The sequence below is a fragment of the Petromyzon marinus genome, chromosome 37, assembly GCF_048934315.1.
Source record: "Petromyzon marinus isolate PM22_M1 ecotype Great Lakes invasive population chromosome 37, UKy_Petmar_22M1.pri1.0, whole genome shotgun sequence".
NCBI classification, from domain to species: Eukaryota; Metazoa; Chordata; class Hyperoartia; order Petromyzontiformes; family Petromyzontidae; genus Petromyzon; species Petromyzon marinus.
This window is the reverse complement of record NC_133703.1, coordinates 21,510,793-21,531,760: the sequence shown is the minus strand read 5'-3', so window position 1 is coordinate 21,531,760 and position 20,968 is coordinate 21,510,793. Positions and strand designations below refer to the sequence as shown.

Here is a 20,968-nt window from a genome sequence, read left to right as displayed (position 1 = left end):
AATGGCGCAGAGCTTGCTTGATAAGGGATCGACGGATGCTGGTAGATTTAGACTGCTGTACAAACGTTTATACAACGGTTTATTACACTTGAAGTGGCCTTCAGAAATGCTATTCTTTCAGACGATTAATGATGCGACGTGAACATACGGAGGTGGTGGGGCGGCCGGGTGCCTCGAACGTCAAAGTGCTAAAGTATCGCAGAGACACTGGGTTCGAATCCTGGTTTCAGCCACTGGTGATCAAACTGGATCCTATCATATAGTGAGATGATAGCCTCGGCCATGGTGACAAATAGCTGCGCAAATATCTCATTATGTTTACTATTGCGCTTGACTTGGATTTAAAAACACTTCATTTTGAGTGATATGGAACAAACATCGTTGCTAGCCAATAACTGATCAAACCTTGTTCCATTGGAGAACACTGATCTTTGCGTGCTTTGAGCTTTGCCTGATTGACCGATGGTCACTTTACACGATGGCTTTACCGACTCATCGATCGATCGAAGTCTTTTTCCTGCTGGGGGAGAGCCGTACTGAAGCTCACGCGGTTACTCGCAGGAGACCCCGGGCCACCTGTCCAACCGGCTCAAGGGAGGTGGCGGCATGTGGAACGGCACCCCGGTCAACCAAAACCAGATGCCCAACGCCAGTGAGTGAAGCCCCATCGCACGCATCCCTGTGGGGTCACGGCAGTGGGTAACTGACACCGCCTGCCCTGTCGTACTCGCCGTGTGTGGATGGTCGCGTTGATTGAGTGACTAAGTGAGTGAGTGACATGTCCGTCACACTCACTGTGTGTGGCGTCACGTGAGTGGGTGAGTGACACTTCCCATCACACCCATTGCATGTGTGGCGTCACGTGAGTGGGTGAGTGAGTGACATGTCCGTCACACCGTCACGTGAGTGGGTGACATGTCCGTCACACCCACTGTGTGTGTGGGGTCACGTGAGTGAGTGAGTGAGTGACACTTCCCATAGAACACACACGGTGTGTTTGGAATCACGTGAGTAAGTGAGTGAGTGACATTTCCCACACACCAAGAGTGTGTTGTTGGACCAAGTCCGTGAGTGAGTTGCACCCCCATCACATGGCACTGTGCGTTCGGGATCACGTGAGTGACTGAGTGAGCGATGTCTCCGTCACGCCCACTGTGTGTGTGGATTCACTTGAGTGAGTTGGTGAGTGAGTGAGTGAGTGACCCCCCCCCCCATCACCACCGAAGTGTCGGTAGCTGGTGACGATGGGGACCGTTATGAGAATGTCACCGGTGATGAATGTTACAGTCAGAGATGTGATGACGGATGGGTGAAAGAGTACATTTAAAGCAGCGGGAGTAACACGACAGTCTTCGTAATAACAGGCGTGACAAATCGGGTAAATGTGCACAAATTTAATCCAGTTTTTACCACGTACGTGCCGATCCAAATGTTAGCTTTACAAGTGCATCGTGCCAAAATAAGCCCACCGACCTGAGTTCGATTCCCAGCCACGGCTGGAATAAGTGGCGACGAATATCAGAACCGTTTCTGGAGTCCAGCCCTGTGCCTCTTTACCAACCCATATTGACCAGCGTGGTGAGATATGGTCAACTGGACCCCACGTGACTGATGGAGCATGAGAAGGCCTTCATCTAGCAGTGGTGTCCTGACCAAGGGCTGTATATTATTGTTATTATTTATCATTTACAGTATGCTGCATTTATTTTACTGGTAGGAACCTCCTGGTTACACCACCGGCCCACAGGGGATTATTGTGTCCGTCCGTCCGTTGTGCATCCAAAAATGGGAGGGGTGGGGCTGGGTGGAGAGGGGAGGGTGGGGAGGGGCTGGGTGGGGAGGGTGGGGAGGGGCTTGGTGGGGAGGAGCTGAGTGGGGAGGGTGGGGGGTGGGAGGGGTGGGGCTGGGTGGGGAGGGGCTGGTCACCCCGTGGTGCCCTTATAAAACTCAACGTTTAACCTACTCACGCCGGCTTGTGCCCGCCCTCAGTCGGGCATATTTGCGGAATACACCACGTGGTGCCGCTGTTGACCCTGGCCATTGACCAAGCAATCCAACGTTCCTACCAGCGCCCTCCGCAGGAATGTTTGTTTACTTCATGACATCCCTGTAGCCACTCGAGGCAATATCACGTACGTGTGTACGTTGAACTTCTTTCGCAACGTACATAGCCAGCCGTGCGAATCGGAGGTGCGGGGGAAGGACAACCATTCATCACAACGTGAAACAACAACAAAAAACTACATTTTTGAATTTTTATCTTTAGACCCTGAATTGCGACAATTCATCGAATCGTGGGGTGGATGGTTCGACCCGTTGTGATGAAGGTGCTGACGGAGTTAACGCTTCAAGAGGAAGGAATGACATTAGGTTCAGACGCATGTGTGTGCGTGTCGATGCTTGTGCTGATGATGCCTGTTGTCTCTGAACAGTGGGGATGCCCATGATGCCAATGATGCCCAACATGGTTCAAGGCATGCAACCCATGGGTGGCATGGGTGGCATGGGTGGCATGGCACCCATGGGCATGCAAGTCAACGCAATGCCAGGTGCGTTCTGGCTCCTGCACAAGAGACGATTTTCGTCGCTCCTTCTCCTTCGGATGCCACCCTGTTGTTAATCTCGGCTCTCAACCACCGTCCCTGCTGGCCATGACGTGCCCCGCCCCAGCAACACTTACTTACCCTAACAGTCAATGTGATTTTGATTTAAAGCTTTCGTGACTGCAGCGATTTATATTCTTGGTTTTTTCGGTAAAGTCACCGCTTAGAAGGGAAACAAAATAGTAAAAATATAAAACAATAAAATTATCACGACGTTTCGACTGCAACACAAGCAGTCATCATCAGGTGTGAAAACCACAGCAAGAAAATTTGAAAAAAGTGGCGGTTTTCATACCTAATCATGATTGCTTGTGTTGCAGTCGAAACGTCGTGAGAAATTAATAGTTTTATTTTTTTATTATTTTATTGTTTCCCTTCTACGTGACTTTACCGAAAGAACCAAAAATACAGTCAATGTGATGTCTCTAATCTGGATGTTTTCTCTAGCCTCTGTGTCCCTCTCCCTGTCAGTTAGTGTCATCCAAGGACCGCATCTATCCCCGCTTCTTTGCGCACTTTCCGCGTCTTTTCCGTTCCATTTTCTTTGCTCAACGTCCACGATTTGCGATCCCCACGTCAGAGCGGGTAACATGCGCCCGTAAATCGATGCAAATTATTTGAACGACAACAACGGCAAACCAAAAAAAATACACTGCGATTTTAAAATTAAGCGCGGGAGAACACACCAATTCGGGCACTATCACTGCGCTCACAGTCCACACGTCTCACTGCCCTTCGACACCACGACCTATAACGCTCCGTGAGGGCCACGCCGATGTTTTGCTCTCGTCGCCAGGTGTGATGGATCCCATGATGGCACAACAGGCCCTCATCAACCAGCAAGCCATGATGCTGGTGAGCTCGGCGTCACTCGGCACACTCCCCGACTCGGCTCTCGCCCTTCCCGCGCCTTCGATTAGCACGGTTGGCTACGTACGCTGTGAAAGAAGTTCGCAGCGTACCACGCATACTCTCCAGAAGCAGCGGGTATCTAGCTGCCAAACATCCTGGCTCAGCCGGGAGAGTCCCCCGGTACCAAAAAGGCTGTCCCCGGTGCTTTGAATTTGGGATTTTTCTCTCAGGTTTAACATTTTTCTGACCTCGTGCTCAACTGACAACCCGGCAAAAGGCGGGGCTACTCGAGTAGTGGGCGGGGCTGAGAGAGGGGTGGGTGGAGCCTATTAGCAGTAGGCGGGGCCAAGGTCAGGAGGAGGGGAGTGACTGAGTGGGGGTGTGGGGAGCGGTGGTGTAACGGTTAGCGCGCTGCGCTACTAACCTGGTGACCTCGGGTTCGAATCCCGCTCACGGCCAACACAAGTGACGTTTATCTGAACCGGTCCTGGGTCGACTCAGCCTCAAATGAGTACCTGGTGCGGTGCATAAACATCGCCACTAGGAAGATAAAGGGGGCTGGGCGTGTTGCTGGCCACCCACCCCCTCGTGTGCTGTGCTGGCCTTCACAGGTGCTCACTCACAGCACTTGCCCCACCAGTTTGTTAAGGCTATAGGGGGCTCTTTGTCTTTGTGGTTATGTAAAGGTGGGGGAGGGGCTGAAGGAGAGGAGGGGTTTGCCAGCTCTCCATATGGTCCTGGTTGAGCCTCCCATGGTGCGGCTTTAATCCGGTGAATTGTAATCGTTGAATCGGGTCGCCCATCATCGCAGTGCAGCCAAAGCAATTAACGCGGATTTGGGGCCGTCCATAAATGACGTCACACACATGGGGGGGGGGGTCAGACATTTGTGACGATGTGTGACGAGGGGGGTTGAGAAATGTGACGTCACATCAAAATGCGAAACTTTGAATAAATATAGGCAACACATTCTACTTAATTAAATAGACTTTTTAAATAAATGTTTTCTCCTACAACATCAGAGTGCATCGTCACATTAAATACGCACTACACGGGGGGGTCAAAAATCGTAAAAAATCGCGTGACGTCATTTATGGGCGGCCCCTTTGTCACCGTTGGTCAATTGACCCGAAGACCCAAGTCATGAATGTTCTGCAATGCAAGGCATTAACATAGCTCCTTCGTGATAGCCTTTACGCTACAATAGTGGCACGGGTACCAGATGTACTGACTTACTCATCTAAGGATTACCTGCAGGGGGTCACCCGATGCGACCGTACGAAATGGATTTTCCTCATCTGCAAGCTCTCTCTGAACTGCACAACACCGCCCACACCCAGACACGGTCGCGTTCAAACAGCTCCGCCATCATTTGGACACCGAAGTTATAAACAGCGTTTCCGGCCACGTTTGTTCCCCGTGCCAGGCCCAGCAGATGACTGCGGCGGCCCTGCAACAGCAGCAGCAACAGCAGCAGCAACAGCAGCAGCAGCAGGCGGCAATGAGGGCAGCCCAAGCTTCATCTTCTCACAGCTTCAACAGGGTGCGGAGTGCAACTCGGGTGTTGTGTTTGCCGCCGTGCTGCACGGCTCTCCGACGCGACTTGAAACTTTATCAGGTGTAAGGCCCATTGAACGCGTCCTGGCCACAAACGGTAGCTCAACGAGAAGTGGCTTATCACGTGGAAATGCATAGCAGAAGCCAAATACTGCAAATGCACGTTGAGTCTAAATGTGGAAGGAAAAACCGGAGGACCCGGAGAAAAATCCACACGACCACTGGGAGAACATGCAAACTCCAAATATACAGCAGGCGTCAGGGTCGGGATTGAACTCACGACTTCCTGTAAACCAGGCGAGGTAGTGAACATTTAACCACCGCGGCGATTTTAGGTTGCGCCCGCATGTTGTTCGGTACGGCAGCCGACGTTTCACTCTGTGGGCAGAGTGCCTTCTTGAAGGAACTGAATTCAGTTCTTTGTTATTATGACTTATAAGATGACTTACCCAAAAATAATAGAAATAATAGTAAACTCGCTTTTCTATAATACCACAATTTGCATAAGGCCTCAAAGCGCTTTGCATGAAGCCTCTGTTACAGAGAAAGCCTGTTGTAAACACAGGTGAGTTTTAAGATGCAATTTAAAAAGTGTAACAGACTCAGATTCCCCAATGGACCGCGGAAGGGAATTCTGGAATCGCGGAGCCTGGCTGCTGTACTCGCGCACCACGGATCTGCCTTGTAACTCCGCCGGGTAACTGGCTAAACGTAAACACCCGCGTAACAAATAAAATAAACTCAACACTCAAACCACAACTGGTAGCGTCGAGAGTCTGTGCGTAACGGGGCTACGCTCTCTCCGCCGTGTGCTGCCCCTCGTAGCCTCTGAGGAGCACGGGCCTACGTCAGCAGCAAGTGCCGCTCTACACAGCTCCTCCTCCTGCTCCTGCACCTGCTCCTGCACCTGCTCCTGCACCTGCTCCTCCTCCTGCTCCTCCCGCTGCTTCTTCCGATTCGGATGAGGTTGGACGCACCACCCACCCATGCACGCACGGGACATGGCTTACTACTGCATTGTTAAGCGCATTAGAAGTAACGGGCCGAGTTTCTTGAATTCCCACAGTCTCCGTTCACGCAGCAATATTAATGGGTGTAGCACCATGAATCACTTGGCTTGTCTCTTGTGGTGGGGTAAAGTGTAGGTACTCCTGCCTCCTGATAAGGTCACTTCGTTGAGCTCTCATATGTGGCCAGGTCGCTTCTGAAAATGAGCTACATAGCTCTCGGGGGCCTTACCTGGTAAAATAAACAAAGTAAATAGTTGTTGTCGCATAACAGCAGCATCTCGGCTGTGTGTGTGTCCCGTGCAGTCCCCACCATCGCCCAGACGCCGCGTGCCCGACGAGTCGCAGAGTGGATCCATGGCCATCGCCAGTAAAATCAACCGCTTCTCCAGGGGTGGTAAGTCCGCTGTTGCTGCCGCTGGCTTGGGACACGTATCGACCTCCGTTACAATCTGACGGGATCCATTTCTCTCCCGCCCAACTGCCATCCCTCCGCCCCTGGAACACGCGTCGCGGCAACATCACGGCACCTGCTAGGCAGCGTTATTCCTGTGAGCGTAGTTGGCGACGGCAATGTTTCTTGTCAGCGAAGTGGCGTTAAAAAAAAGACTATGAGCGAGCACATTTCGTCGAGCATATGACGACGGCGATGGCTTCTCCACCACCACCGAAGGCCTCGGCGTGACTATGACGAGATGAAAATGTCAACCGGTCGGAATGAACGCGCAGACAGAGATCATCTGGTAACTTGATTATAAACTGCAGTGAGCTGAGCAAGACCAAAAATGGTAATTGGCTGTACAGGCGTGTGGAAACATTTACCGAGCTGAGCGATGAGATCAGGAGTTAGATGGGTTGCCGCACAGAAAGATTGTGAGACACAGCTACAGCTCGCCGAGGCCTTCACCAAGCCGTGGCTGGATCATAGCCAATTAGTTACGTGAGACGCAGTGACGTCAAGACACCACGTGACATGTGACGTCGCGTGGCCTGCCGGCATACGTTAGCCTTGTTGCACGTGAAGAACCCCGCTTGCTGTATTATAATGCTCTCAGAGGGATTCTGGCCGTCGTGAAGCTGCCCGCAGCCCTACCGCTACTGTCGCCGCCCACCACTACCTCCTCCCCTCCACCCCCTTTTACAAACCCCCAACGCTACCCAAATCGACCCAGCCCCTGTGTCCGGGGGGAAGGGGTGGGGCCTAAACAGGAAGGGGTGGAGCCTAAAGGGGCGGAGCCAAAATAGGCTCAAGCAGGAGTTTAAAGTAAAAAGAGGTTGGGTCCTAAATGGAGGAGTGGGGTCGCTAGATAGATTGAACTTCCCTGTTGATTTAAGGTAAAAGCATATAATCAAAGATGTGCAGTGGGCAGCGTACTTTTAGTGCAGTAGATGCGGCTACAGGCCATCTAGTTCTATTCGAGTTGGATAACGCGTGACGGCGTGTGTCTTTGTCTGCAGCTTCCACCGCCAAGGCTCCAGCACCTCCATTCAACAAGTCGCCCGTGCAATCACAGAAAAAATCACCCTCACCTTCCCGCAAGAGCAAAAAGGGGTCCACCACCAAGCCTCCACCTCCTCCACTCGACAAGTCACCCGTTCAATACCGGAAGCGATCACCCTCTCCTTCCCGCAAGAGCAAAAAAGTGTCCACCGCCAAACCTCCACCTCCTCCACTCGACAAGTCACCCACTCAATACCGGAAGCGATCACCCTCTCCTTCCCGCAAGAGCAACAAAGTGTCCACCGCCAAGCCTCCACCTCCTCCACTAGACAAGTCGCCCACTCAATACCGGAAGCGATCACCCTCTCCTTCTCGCAAGAGCAAAAAGGGGTCCACCGCCAAGCCTCCACCTCCTCCACTAGACAAGTCGCCCACTCAATACCGGAAGCGATCACCCTCTCCTTCTCGCAAGAGCAACAAAGCGTCCACCGCCAAGCCTCCACCTCCTCCAATCGACAAGTCACCCGCTCGATACCGGAAGCGATCACCCTCTCCTTCACGCAAGAGCAACAAAGTGTCCACCGCCAAGCCTCCACCTCCTCCAATTGACAAGTCGCCCGCTCGATACCGGAAGAGATCATCGACTTCCAGCGAGGAGAGCGACGATGTAGAAGAGGATAACACGGATACAGGTGGCACCATTTTGGGAGATTGCTCTGAAATCGATGTTTAAGCTACGTTTATTTTAGCAGGTGACGCCCACTGAGCTACAGAGCTCTTTGTCAGGAGCGACCTGGCGACAATTGACAGGCCCAACGACGTGGCTTATCACGTAGACATTTATAGCAGCCGAGTAACTCTCGAGTGATCTCCCGAAGAGGCGTGCTACACACGGCTCGCGCGTTGTGCAGGAGGCAAGATTGAGAAAAATTAATTCTGTTAACTCAATCCACTGCTGGATGAATGCCTCCCCAATGCCGTGCCCGTCATGGGGGTCGTTTGATAGTACTTGGTCACTCTGGTGGTGCGTGTTGCAAAAGAGACATTCAGTGAGCGTGGTCTCTGAACCTGGTTGAAATAAAGTTGCTAACTGCGAGTTGATTTTGGCCACCTTTAATTCGTCCACTTTTATTCAGACAAAATCGCCTGGAATGCCCCCCGGTGCCATCAGATTTCGGACTCTAAGCAGAGTTGAGCATGGATGATGCTTGGGTGGGGAGCCGCCATGTTGAATTAGGTTGCCGTAGGCTACTGCGGGGCACGGCAAATTCCATCGTTGCACTGTTCTTATACGCTTTCACACCATCTAGGCTTCGTGCCTGACCACCGTGTGGAGAGGCCCTCATCCAGCAGTGGATCGGCGAACGGGCCGTGCGTGTGTGCGGTGAGCGAACAAACGTCCTGCGTGTGCCGCGTGCAGACTGCGAGCAGGAAGACGTTCCCGACTCCAAATCCTGGCGCAGGGATAAAAGCCGCAGCCCCGAGAGGCCCCAAGTGGTCGTGGCATCGAGCAGAAACGCGCCGGAGCCCACGAAAAACATCAAGCACATCATCAGCATGTACAACAAGAAGCCGCCTCCCAAGCCGGAGGAGATCATCCCGAAGATGTACGGCAGAGTGCCTCTCGTAGCAACACCCCCCACGGGCTGCTGGGCACCTTGCCGGTTTTGGCCGCCGCGGGTCCACCACCCATTGGGCATTCGTCATCATTTACTGTCATCGATTTTGCTCTCACCGGATTCACGCGTCGCAGATTTGCACCCACTGCTTCCTCTCATCTATTTTTTTCACCTCATCGCCACCACTGCATTCACACACCCATCGTACCGTCGCGATTTCGCTGTAAAGCGCCTTGGTAACGGCACTATATAAATCCCGTTAAGATAAGATTTTTCGCGGTTTCGTTGCACGGCAACGCGTTTTAGGGGTTTGTAACCGCTTTGTGCCACTCGGCGCGACGTCCCGACGTTTCCCTCCACGTGCTGGCATCCCTCTTCGGCTGATTTCACAAACAAAAAACGTCGTGCATATCGAGTTTTCCGGAGCCAGCCCAAGACCAGTATACTGGAGTTCACTGGTCCTCGGCTATATTTCAGTATGCTTTCTTTCAGAGACGGTGAAATGCACTAGTTGCACTCCATAGCAGCCGCTCATGTGGGCTCGTGCACTCCGTTTCTTTCCAGGAACGTGCGATCCGAACCCAAGTTCGTGAAAAGATCGGACCCACGCTCGGAGGCCCTCACGATCCTCAGCGAGAAGACAAAGCAGTTGTCAAAGCAGGGCAACGCCAGTGGCAGCACCAGCCCAGCCACGTCCTCCGGGCATGACTCGCCTTCCATCACCACCACGGCAGCCAAGGGCCCGGAGAACGTGCCGCCCCCTCCGCCCATTCCGCCGCCACCGGCTGCTGCTGGCATCACCACCGCCAGCGCGCCGTCCAATCCTCCGCCACCTCCTCCTCCACCGCCTCCGGCGCCTCAGGTACTGCAAGCCCAGCAGCGTGAGCTTGATTAGAGGGGTTTGGGCAAACACGTTACGTACGGCAGGCTTAGGTGTGCCATCCATCGGGAGTGTAGCAGGTGCGCGACCCTACGGTGCAACACCAATCAATGTCAAGCGGGCTTGACACATGTTAAACATAATGAATAATGAATGGCATGATCTGTCATGCGTTCCGTTGTCGGTCTCAATAAAAGCCGGCCAGAGGTTCCTGGAGTCCCGAGGCAGAACGCCATGTGGGGCTCCCTTCATATTGTTACGATCTCGCCTCGGTGGTGAGATGTTAACTTCCTCTCCTGGTATACAGGAGGTCGTGAGTTCGATCCCGACCCTAATGCCTGTATATTTGGAGTTTGCGTGTCTTTCTCCCCGTGGTTGTGTGGATTTTTCTCCGTTTTTCCCGCCACATTTAGAATCAACGAGCGTTTAGAGCATTTGGCTGCAACTCTACATTTCCACGTGACAAGCCACTTTGTTAAACTATCAAATGTGGCCCGGTCGCTTCGGGAAAAAGAGCTACATGGCTCAGTGGGCCTTACCTGGTAAAATAAAAAATAAAAGTTTAATAGTTGAAAAATAGTGTAGTCGTTCTACGACGACAAAAACACGGCCCGGGTGTGGAGCCCTCAGATACGTTGATTGTTTGTATCGATTTAAAGTTTATCGTTTCGGTTTGTCTCTTTTCACATTGACAATTTCCAACAAATCAGTTCACGATAATAAGAATCTCCATCAGGTTTCTGTAATTCAAGCTAAAACGATCGCTGCTGTGGCTCCCCATCCTGTGGATTGGAATTCCCTGCCGTGCCTGATAAGGCACTGGCCTGACCGTCCACCGTTTCCAAAAAGAACTTAAAAACGTTGTTAACCTGTTGCACGTCGACCTGATTACTCTTCTAATTGCGTGGCATTTAAGTGTTGTTTGGCGGATAACAATGCACGTACAAGGGGACTTGGTTTAATGAAAGGTCGCCTTTAAAGAAATTCACTTTTAATTGATCGATCGTCGCACAAATGGCCCGAGCGTGACGTTATCAATTCCACATGATGAATGCTCGCTCCATTTCGGCCGTCTCTGTGGTCCCCACTGCGCCCGCTTGGGTTGCCGCCGCGTGCTGTCATACTGCCACGAAAAAGATCCCCCTTCGCCCCGTAGTCTTAACAGACTGTTGGGGCAAGTGCAGTTCGCGAGCAGCACCTACGAATGCCGGCACGGCGCACGAGTGCGTGGGTGGCATCGCGGCCTCACGGCCGTGGGGCCGCCGTCGCCGCCGCGCACGCTCAACGAGCGCGCGTTGTCCGTCCCCCCGCAGGCGAACACCTTGGGGAGGAAGCACAAGGTCAGCGCAAGTAAGGACCCTTGCACGCGGCGCCTCGGGGTGATTCGTTTAGCTGCACGGTTAGCGCGACGGCTTCGCGCCGAGCGGGTCATGGGCACTGGTGCGAGGAAGGAAATGGGGGTCCCTCCCCCCCTCCCCCCCCCACCTCCACCGGTTAATAATAATGATGATGATGACGATGATGAAATTTAAAACGTGCCACATTTTGCCGACAAGTCACCGACGAAGTGGCGCGGAGCCAAGCTCAAGGCTGCTCGAAAGCCTGACCCAGACAGATGGGCCTTCAGATGTTTGGTTTACAGGAGGATTTCTCTACAAATTTGGCTGTCGCCTGATGAAGCTGGTTGTAATTACTGGTGAAATGTCATACTCAGATTGCAAATGTTGTGGCTTGGCTCTCCAACACACCGGTTAGGGCTGTACTAGTAACGATTTGGCCACGTTTTGTTTACGTGACAAAGCTTACTCATTGGCTGTGTCGGGTGGTGGCGGGTTTAACGACACAACATTTATATATTTACGCGATCTAACCCAAAAAAAACCTGCATTATGGACTTTAGATGTTTCTTGAAAGTCAGAGTGCATTTGGTGGTGCGGATGTGCAAAGGGATTAGAGAGTTCCACACCGAGGGGGCGACAGCAGAGAACCGAGGCTGGAGCAGTTCGTGAGGTTCGGGTTGCCACCGGTCTGAGGTTTTTCCCAGGGTCGCCCCCTCGTTGAGGCGGCTGCTGATTCGTCCTCGGGGAAATTTTGGGAGTTTCTTCCCGGGGACATTTTAAGAGTCCCAGTTTTGTCAGTTGAGCAATGATGCACCACTCACTCGAGACAGTGCACTTGCTTGTAGTTTCAGGCGACAGGGTGATGGCCCAAGGCTAACACTTGTGCCCCCAGAGCAACAGGTTTCTGGGTTCAGTGCCTTCCTGTGTGGAGTTTGCATGTTCTCTCCCCCTGTTCTGCATGGGTTTCTGGTTTCCTTCCATTGGCAACGAAACATACACTGTGAACTGGTACTTGCCCAAAGATTCCAATGTTGAAATATTACACTGCAAGTCACTCACTTGGGGTTACACACAGTCGCAGCAACATCGTGCCCCGACTGCAAAAACTTGTTAGGACCCTTCTAAACAACAAGAGAATCGAGACTCGGTTCGACTTTCCTGGGTAAACGAGCACAATAATGATTATATATATTATGGCATAGTGAGATAGTTTTCTTCCCATTTTAAATCTCAGAGGTGGTAACCCCCCCCCCCCAGTCTAATTCCACCCCCCCCCCCCGCTCAAAGAGCTCCTGTGCCCCTCCAGCCCATGGGCCGCGGTTGCCGTTGCACCGCCTGCACACTCCTCGATAGCGAGGCCACTGAGCGACATCCCCGGGCAGGTGCTCTTCTGATTTCCGCGATAGGATTCAATCAAGTTTTTAGCCAGTTGTCACCAGCAATCCGTTGCGGGCGATGCATTACCTGTGGTGGAAACTCGAGATCGGCAATGGAGTTGGCCACGGCAAAGCATTTTGTGCTTGCCGTGGCGCAGCTGCTTGACATTGGGCAGTAAAATCATTGCCACGAATAATTCCATTGCGTGTTATGGCACCGTTCTGCTTTGCGGTTGCCACGTTGAAGCACTGGCCAGGTGGCTCGGTTGTACAGCGAGCGAGCGAGTGAGCGAGCGGCCCCTCGCCGCCCTGCGAGGAATTCACCTGGCAAGATGTTAACCAGGGGCGGAGCCAGGGGGGGTGACAGGTGTGACATTCTGCGTATAAGTGTACGACACTCGGTCTGGCGGACTCCGTGCAACTGCATTGTCAGAGCGTGTCGCCAACCGATGGCGTCTAGTTCAACAGCCTGACTCTCTAATCATTCTTGAAATTAACATTTGTTGAATGTCACTCCGGCCTGAAATCCTGGCTCCGCCCCTGATGTTAACTACCTTGCCTGATATACCGGAGGTCGTGGGTTCGATCCCAGGTGGTCGTGTGGCTTTTTCTCCAGGTCCTCCGATTTTGCCTCCACATTTTGGAATCAACGTACGAGTATTTTGCTCCTCTAAATTTCCACGTGATAAGCCACTTCACTGAGCTACCATTTGTGGCCAGGTAGTTTCTGAAAAAAGAGCTACGTGGCTAAGCAGGGGCCCTAGCTGGTAAACAAATACACGCGTTTATTTAAATGTTTAGACTCGCCCGCACCACAGCACCGCTAGCTTCGGGGGCTCTTAAAACGCGAGATGGGGCACCACTGAGCGGGAACATCGCTCTGCCTTGCCGTTACGGCAGACTGCACGGCACAGGCGGGGTGGGGTGGGGGGGTGTCGTGAGACCGCGGCGCGTAGAGGGGCATCGCGTTCCGTGTTCGTGCTCCGCCAGCGCTCACCCAGGCGATGGTGCGCGTGGCGGCCGCCCTGGGAGCCACGGCCTCGCCCGGCGCCGCCGGAGCCGAAGCGCCGAAGCCACCCGCCGAGCCCCGGTTCGACGCCATGGACGGAGGTGAGCTTGCGCGTCTCTCTCACCGTGTCTCTCTCTGGTCGTGTCTCTCTCTCACCATCTCCCTCTCACCGTGTCTCTCTCTCTCGTCGTGTCTCTTTCACCATCTCCCTCTCACCGTGTCTCTCTCACCGTGTCTCTCTCTGGTCGTGTCTCTCTCTCACCATCTCCCTCTCACCGTGTCTCTCTCTCTCTGGTCGTGTCTCTCTCTCACCATCTCCCTCTCACCGTGTCTCTTTCACCATCTCCCTCTCACCGTGTCTCTCTCTAGTCGTGTCTCTCTCACCGTGTATCTCTCACCGTGTCTCTCTCTCGTCGTGTCTCTCTCTAGTCGTGTCTCTCTCACCATTTCCCTCTCACCGTGTCTCTCTCTCGTCGTGTCCCTCCCACCGTGTCTCTCTCTAGTCGTGTCCCACCCTCTCACCATGTCTTTGTGTCCCACGCTCATTTTGTCCCTCTCAGTGTCTCTAGTCATGTCCCTCTCACCGCGTCCCTCTCAACGTGTCTCTCTCTCACCGCGTCGCCCTCTCTCGTCATTCCCCACCATCGTCGCTGTCCCGCCCAGTGAGGCCGGTGGAGCCGCGCGGGGGTGGCCCGAGTCTGGCTGAAGACGAGCGAATCCACACGGAGCTGCATCCATGGTACAACGAAGACTTCTACAGCTACACGGACGTGCGCTGGAAGCTCTTCCTGCGCAAAGAGGCATGGCTCGCTCCGTTCCCACGCCGGCTAGCTCCATCCTCGCTTGCTTCCAGTGGAACCGCTGGTCCAATGATGCCCCCCCCCCCACCTTTCAATTCATGAACTCCCAATAACGTGACAGAGGAGATACCGACGTGAAGTAGAGACGTGGCGAGAGCGGACAAAGGATAGAGGTGTGATGACATGAGAGACATACGCATGGGACGGACGCGTAACGAAATGAAATAAATTATTTGGTGATGCTGCTGCGGCTGCTGCGTTGGCAGTGGGGCACAAGCACAATTGACAATGACAACAAACTCAACACGTTCGTCAATATTTTAAAAAGGTGATGTTTTAGGCAATGGGCCTTGTGCTGTATGTGCTGTGTAGAATGGCCATCGCCCTTCCCGGCTGTTCTTCATTTATTTTTGCGATTTGTCATGTTGGTGACCCATGTCACTCTGACAAATGGAGCCGCATCCCTGGTGCTCCTGAGTTCCCCCATGGTTACACAAATAAAACGTGAACTTTGATCCGTGCCAAGATTTCTCGCAACGGCGATGGTGGCGGCTTTTGGCTCAGCCATCGAACAAAAAACGGTCACCGCATCGTCGCGCGGCGCTTTCAGATATGCGCTGCTTCCGCGGCCGTCTGGAATGCTCTTCCTTCTGATATTAGGAAGCCACTGGAGCTATATGCACTTTTAAATAATATAGATTGAACACTCATTTCTTGAGAACTGCTTTTTGTGTTTAGTTTGTTGTCCTTCCCTCGCACCTCTGATTTGCAAGGTTGGCTACGTACTGTGCGGAAGAAGTTCAACATACAATACATACAGAGACCCAGATACACCCATAGAGAACCACAGAGACCCAGAGATTAGCACGGTTGGCTACGTACGGTGCAAAAGAAGTTCAACATGCAGTACATACACAGAGACCCACAGAAACACAGATTATCACGGTTGGCTACGTACGGTGTGAAAAAAGTTCAACGCACATTCTTTATTGACAAGAGACTTTGCCCCCCCCCCCACCCCCCCACAGATCTTCTACCCCCAGGACAGCCTCAACAACCCAGCCGTGCTGAACCTGCTGGTTCAGCAGGTACCGTGATGAGCACCCCCCCCCCCCCCCGCCACTTCCCACTGCTCGCACGACGGCGATGATGACGATGCGGATCAGGGTCACGGTTCTCGTTTGTGAAACGCGGTGGTCTGGGTGGCTCGGGGGGTCAGAGCGCTGAGCTGCCACCGAGTGGCTTGTTCAGGGAATAGGTCACGGGGTCAATTCTTCGACGTGCTCACACGAACCTGAATTGGAAACGCGTGGGTTTTAGGTTATTTGGCCGGTATAAAAATGTCCACACGATAAGCCACTTTGTTGAGCTATCGTACGTGGCCAGGTTGCTTCTGAAAAAGAGCTAGTAGCGCGGGGGGGGGCTTGACCTGGTAAATAAAATAGTTTATCTATTTTTTTAAACATTGAATGCCACGGTCGCCGTCCCAGCATGGATGAAAAAGTAATTTTGCCTTTGTACAGTGTCCGATTGCGTGGCGATTTATGAGAGCACATTTTCCCTGCAGGTTGCATCAACGATTCTTCGCCATGATGCCATCTCGCTCTGTTAATCTCCCGTTATTCAGAAAGGTGGACTAATTAATTATTGGTTGACGTTCCATGCGTGGCCGGAAAGCCACTTTTTTTTACCCGCGTGTTTAAAGTGTAGGGAACTTGACGCACGCGAGGTCGAGACCGATGGCGCATCCGTGTGTTTCCCCAGATCGTGCACGACACCTTCTCCAACTCCTGCATGAGGATCACCAAGGAGGAGTGCCACAGGATGAGGATCCTGCTGGGTCGGTGGTCGTTTGGGCCCTACATTTGAGCCATATTTTATTCACGGTTTCTTTTTTAACCACAACGACGACGACGCAAATGCAATTTATAACGCGCGCGATATTTCACGCGGACGTGAATGACCGCGTACTCTGAAGGCGCCGCGGAAAGTTCGGTATCGCTCGAAAAGCCAGATGAGAGAGGTGGAGAGCCTTTTAGAAGTCGTTTTGTTTACAACGGCCAGCCTCATCAAGACTATCGTACTTGATTTGTAAATGTTGTGGGTTTAATCTTCAACACACCGGTGCGCTGAACTAGTAACGCATTTTTCTTAGTTTTTTCGGTAAAGTCACGTTGAAGAGAAACAACAAAATATATATAAAACAATAAAAAATTCTCACGACGTTTCGACCATAACTCCTGATGATGACCGTTTGAGTTATGGTCGAAACGTCGTGAGAATTTTTTTATTGTTTTATATATATTTTGTTATTTTGTTGTTTCTCTTCAACGTGACTTTACCGAAAAAACTAAGAATATGAATTACTGCAGTCACGAAAGCTTTAAATCAAAATTTAGTAACGCATTGGCGCATTTTGTTCACGTGACAAACCTTACTAATTAGCTGTGTCGGGTGGTGGCGAGCTTAACGACACGCTAATATTTTTACGCTCAACGCGTCGTCACGTGCCCGCCGACGACGGCGGTTTTGGCGCTGGCGGTGCTGGCGGTGCTGCCAGTGCTGGTGCCGGCGCCGGCGCTATTTGACTTTCTTTTTGTCACGCTGTGTTCAGACGAGTGCAAGGTGACGCCCAACACGCCCACCAAGGACGACACGGTGAAGAAGAGGATCGTGATGGCTGCACGGGACCAGTGGGATACCTACTTCTCCCGTCTCTTCCCCGCGGCGGTGAGCAGCGCCCCCCCCCCCCCATTCCTGGAGGAGCAGGGAGAAGAAGGGAAAAAATTTAAGTTGGGGGGGGGGGGGGGGCGAAAAACTCATCCGCATTTTTATTATAATTTCAACTCATTTGTAACACTGCGCCGCCACTGCACAGCGCTTGCTCGCTCTCGCAGAGAGAGAGAGAGGGGGGGACGACTCGGAGGCGTGAGGAGGACGAGGAACCATAGACGAGTGGCCCAGGCCGTGAACTGGCACCAAATTCCCCCCCGTCAAGCTCTGCGGTCCTCTATATACAGGGTGCTACAACAATTTTTTTAACACTTCTGAGAATTTGCAACAATGCCAAAAGAAATGTGCCTCCAGACTCTGGAGACCACCTTAGAGAAGGTTCTAGGCACGTGTTGACAATGATGGCGAACAACTGGAGACTTTGACTTGTTGAAGCTATCAACATACCTTTGGTATCATGTTACAGTGTGTTATCCGTTCCTTTTCCATTAAAAACGATAGTCCCATGTAAGTGTTAACATCTTTTTGAAGCACCCTATATTAAGGTGTAACCGGCCAATTAATGAGGGTTTTTTCGTGTGGGTGGCAACCGGAGCGCCCAAAGAAAACCCACGTGAGCGAGGGAGCAACACTGTATCCCATGCAGATGGAACAGGTAAGCCAGTGTACGGGCTCCTCCTCGACACCCACGCGAAGAGGAGTTTTACAGGATTTGTGTGATCCACAAACCCTCGCTGCCTCCACAGTGCCAGATCACACATGCATAGCCACCACCACCACCACAACCCCCCTGCCCTCCCCGCCGGCATTATCTCGGTCACCCCCTTCCAGTGTGGCTGTACCAGAGTGAGGAAGACGAATGAATGAAGAGTTGGGCTTTTTTTTTTCTCTCCCCACGCAGGGCCCGATCGGAATCGACATCCAGATGCTGGCCGTATCCCACAAGGGGATCAAGTTGGTGAAGATCGTTAAGCTGGCCGGGGCTAACACAATGTACATCAAGGTCTTAGCCCCTTACAGGTGAGCGGGGTGTGCTGGTCTAGACCAGGGGGTCGCCAAACACAACGACGAGAAGAACCACATTTGTTGTTTTCGATTTCGGTCGTAGTAGTAAAAAAAAACAACTCAATATTTCAAGAGGCCCAATGCACCGTGTGATGAATGCGAGATGGCGGTCCTTGAATAAATGACGTCACGAGGCAGTCCCTTAGTGAGCCGTAAGCAGCGCCGGAGCCGCAGGCTGCCGAGCCCTGGTCCAGCACAAGCTGCAACACTGCTCGGACAGGCCGAATCACCATGGTGTAGATGAGCAACTTTTTTTCCACTGCACAGCTGAACCATGCCGGGGCCGTGCCGAGCCATCCCCGGCGTGGCTCAGAAGGCTTCTGTGTTGTTTTTCCCGCTGCAGAAGCCAAGCAACAAATCTTGTCGTTTTCTTTCACGTCTCTACAATCACCACATCGCTGCATCAGCTGAGAATGACTGCAGGCTTCCAACGCTGATATAAAATTATAATAATAATAAGTTGTGGCAGTTTTCCAAATCGTTTCCTCATCCCAAGCCGCCGTGGTGCTCTTTGACCTCTCGCACAGCTATGCCGACATCCTCTATGTGACCATCGCCAACAAGGTCACCTTGGAGTTCGCGATGCGCAACGAGCAGATCACCATCTACTCGCCCAAAGCCAGCCAGATCAAGGAGCTCGTGGACTTCTACTGCTCCGAGCTCATGAGGGTGAGCTAGGCCTCGTCCCACTCCCAACAGCTAGGCCTCGGGCTTCACGCCCGGCCAGGCCGGGCAGGGCCGGGCAGGGCCGGGCAGCAGCTGTTTGCTACAACTTGAACTTGTAGCGTCCTTGTTAACCCACTGATTGGAAGATGAGGGCCTCCGTGAGAGATCGTGGAGGTTATTAGAAGATGTATGTGTACAATAATAGGTTTTTACCATTTATGGCACTAAAACAGTTGTTGTAAGATGTTAAAACACCAACAGAAACCCTTTACAAGGAATCATGTCTGCATTAACCACATGTACTTGTGGTGAACATGCAAACAAAACAAAAAACATGCTCTCGAGTGTGGGATCTCCAGGAGCTGCCCGTGGTGGATGCCCGTCCACCAGCAGTGGCGTGAGCAAGCCATTGCAGGGCTGCACCTTTTACTTCTCATGGGTTAGGGTTAGGGCTTCGACCGCCCACCGCCACCCCACCCAAGTGAGATGTTTCTTGTTGTTGTTCTCGTGCAGAACTCTGCGTACGTGATCGCGGTGAAGAGCTACTTCACCGACCAGAAAATCATGCTCAGCTTCAGGAAGGGAGACGTCATCAAACTTCAGACCGCGGCCGCCCCCATGCAGGAAGGTGGGTGCTGCCACCCCCACCACCCCCGCTCCCCCCCCCCCCCTCCGCAGGCTCCCATAGCTTTGTGATGCTTCCCCTGTGGAAATCAGTACGATACGATGTGGATTTATCGGGCAGATAATTTCGAGCTGGGCTGGAACACGATTGTTTAAGTGACGGATGACTCTGCCGGTTATCGCTTCGATTGCTCGGCTCGACGGACGACACGAGAAGAGTCGGCTGGAAAAGGTCTCGCCTCTGTTCCGACGCGTGCTGCTGGACGGGAGGTGATGGACGGGCGAGGCTTGGAGAGACGTCGTCGGTATAATTAGCTGCGGTCACAGCGGGCGTGGCTTGCAGGGGGTTTCCTGCCTTCAGGAGGCATTTTGATATTTTAAAAGGGGATTGAGTAATTGAACTCAAAATACATTTTTATTACATTTTTTTGTTGATCTATTGATTTTTTTTTAAAACATAAATGCAACAGCATTTTAGGACATTTGTGTCGAAATTCAAAATCCCATTAGGATTAAGGGGGCGGGGGGTGGTAAGGAGTGGGGGGGGAGTGTGGGGGTGTTAGAGGGAATCACAGAGGGAGAGCAGAGAGCTCAGCCCGGGGCCCAACACCAACGACGATCCCCAGGGACAGCCTCAGCAGCCAGGGCAGCACCACCGCATCCTGGGTACATGGTCGCGTTACTTTTATCCAATGGGGTGGGGGGAAAAAAAGTGCGCAAACGAGACACGAAAAACAGTAGACGAAATTAGGAGAGCAAAACAATGAAATGACGACCAGTGACCGTGTGGATATTCATTGAATCGCTGCCGGTGTTGGGGTGGCGGGGTAGTCGGAGGCGGTGGGTGAACTGTTGCCTGCACGGCTGCGAGAGAGACGTCCTCTCGCGCTGAACGGCCGCTCGGCTCGGCCGGGCTGGGCCCGCGCGATCGCTGTGCCCGCCCGTTTTGTTCCTCGGGACTGCTGGCCCCGCTCGTGCAGGAGCCAGGCACGGCTGCGTGCTCCGGAAAACCCTCAACTATTTCGAAGACGTCCACGGGGAGGCGAAGTGTGTCGGTGGGTTTGGTATTGGGGCGGGGTGCGCCGCACGCCCGTTCCCGTGTGCAGTGCTCGAGTGCCGTGGCATTTCCTGTTGTCGCCGATTTCTGCAACGACTCCTCTGTTTTCCCGCTTTGAACTCTTTTATCTTTGGCAACATTGTCGACTTTATTTCTTTGACCAGGTTCTCTCCTGGCAAAATAAAGTCAACCCCAGCGGCTATTGCGTACAACGACAATACAGCACTGCCTCCCGATATGAGACTGACACCTCAATATATATTGGCACCACACTGAAAAGGAAAGCAATTGGATAGCTCGTCACCGAGCCAAATTATACTGTCTCGACGGATTGATTAT

The 20,968-nt window shown here is 52.6% G+C and overlaps 1 protein-coding gene across 2 annotated transcripts in view; it reads left to right on the top strand.

Moving 5' to 3' along the window:
- The window catches only part of MYO15B (myosin XVB), a 79,288-nt gene that overhangs the window by 41,814 nt on the left and 16,506 nt on the right, over window positions 1–20,968 (top strand). For both annotated transcript variants that reach the window (XM_076072431.1, XM_076072432.1), the window contains 18 exons: window positions 562–652; window positions 2,433–2,549; window positions 3,400–3,458; window positions 4,882–4,998; window positions 5,838–5,978; window positions 6,326–6,416; window positions 7,478–8,152; window positions 8,881–9,067; window positions 9,644–9,941; window positions 11,273–11,309; window positions 13,666–13,785; window positions 14,348–14,484; window positions 15,513–15,572; window positions 16,249–16,324; window positions 17,099–17,214; window positions 18,119–18,237; window positions 18,810–18,951; window positions 19,462–19,576. In XM_076072431.1, the coding sequence (XP_075928546.1) occupies window positions 562–652; window positions 2,433–2,549; window positions 3,400–3,458; window positions 4,882–4,998; window positions 5,838–5,978; window positions 6,326–6,416; window positions 7,478–8,152; window positions 8,881–9,067; window positions 9,644–9,941; window positions 11,273–11,309; window positions 13,666–13,785; window positions 14,348–14,484; window positions 15,513–15,572; window positions 16,249–16,324; window positions 17,099–17,214; window positions 18,119–18,237; window positions 18,810–18,951; window positions 19,462–19,576 (2,698 nt within the window). The remainder of the gene's footprint in view (window positions 1–561; window positions 653–2,432; window positions 2,550–3,399; window positions 3,459–4,881; window positions 4,999–5,837; window positions 5,979–6,325; window positions 6,417–7,477; window positions 8,153–8,880; window positions 9,068–9,643; window positions 9,942–11,272; window positions 11,310–13,665; window positions 13,786–14,347; window positions 14,485–15,512; window positions 15,573–16,248; window positions 16,325–17,098; window positions 17,215–18,118; window positions 18,238–18,809; window positions 18,952–19,461; window positions 19,577–20,968) is intronic.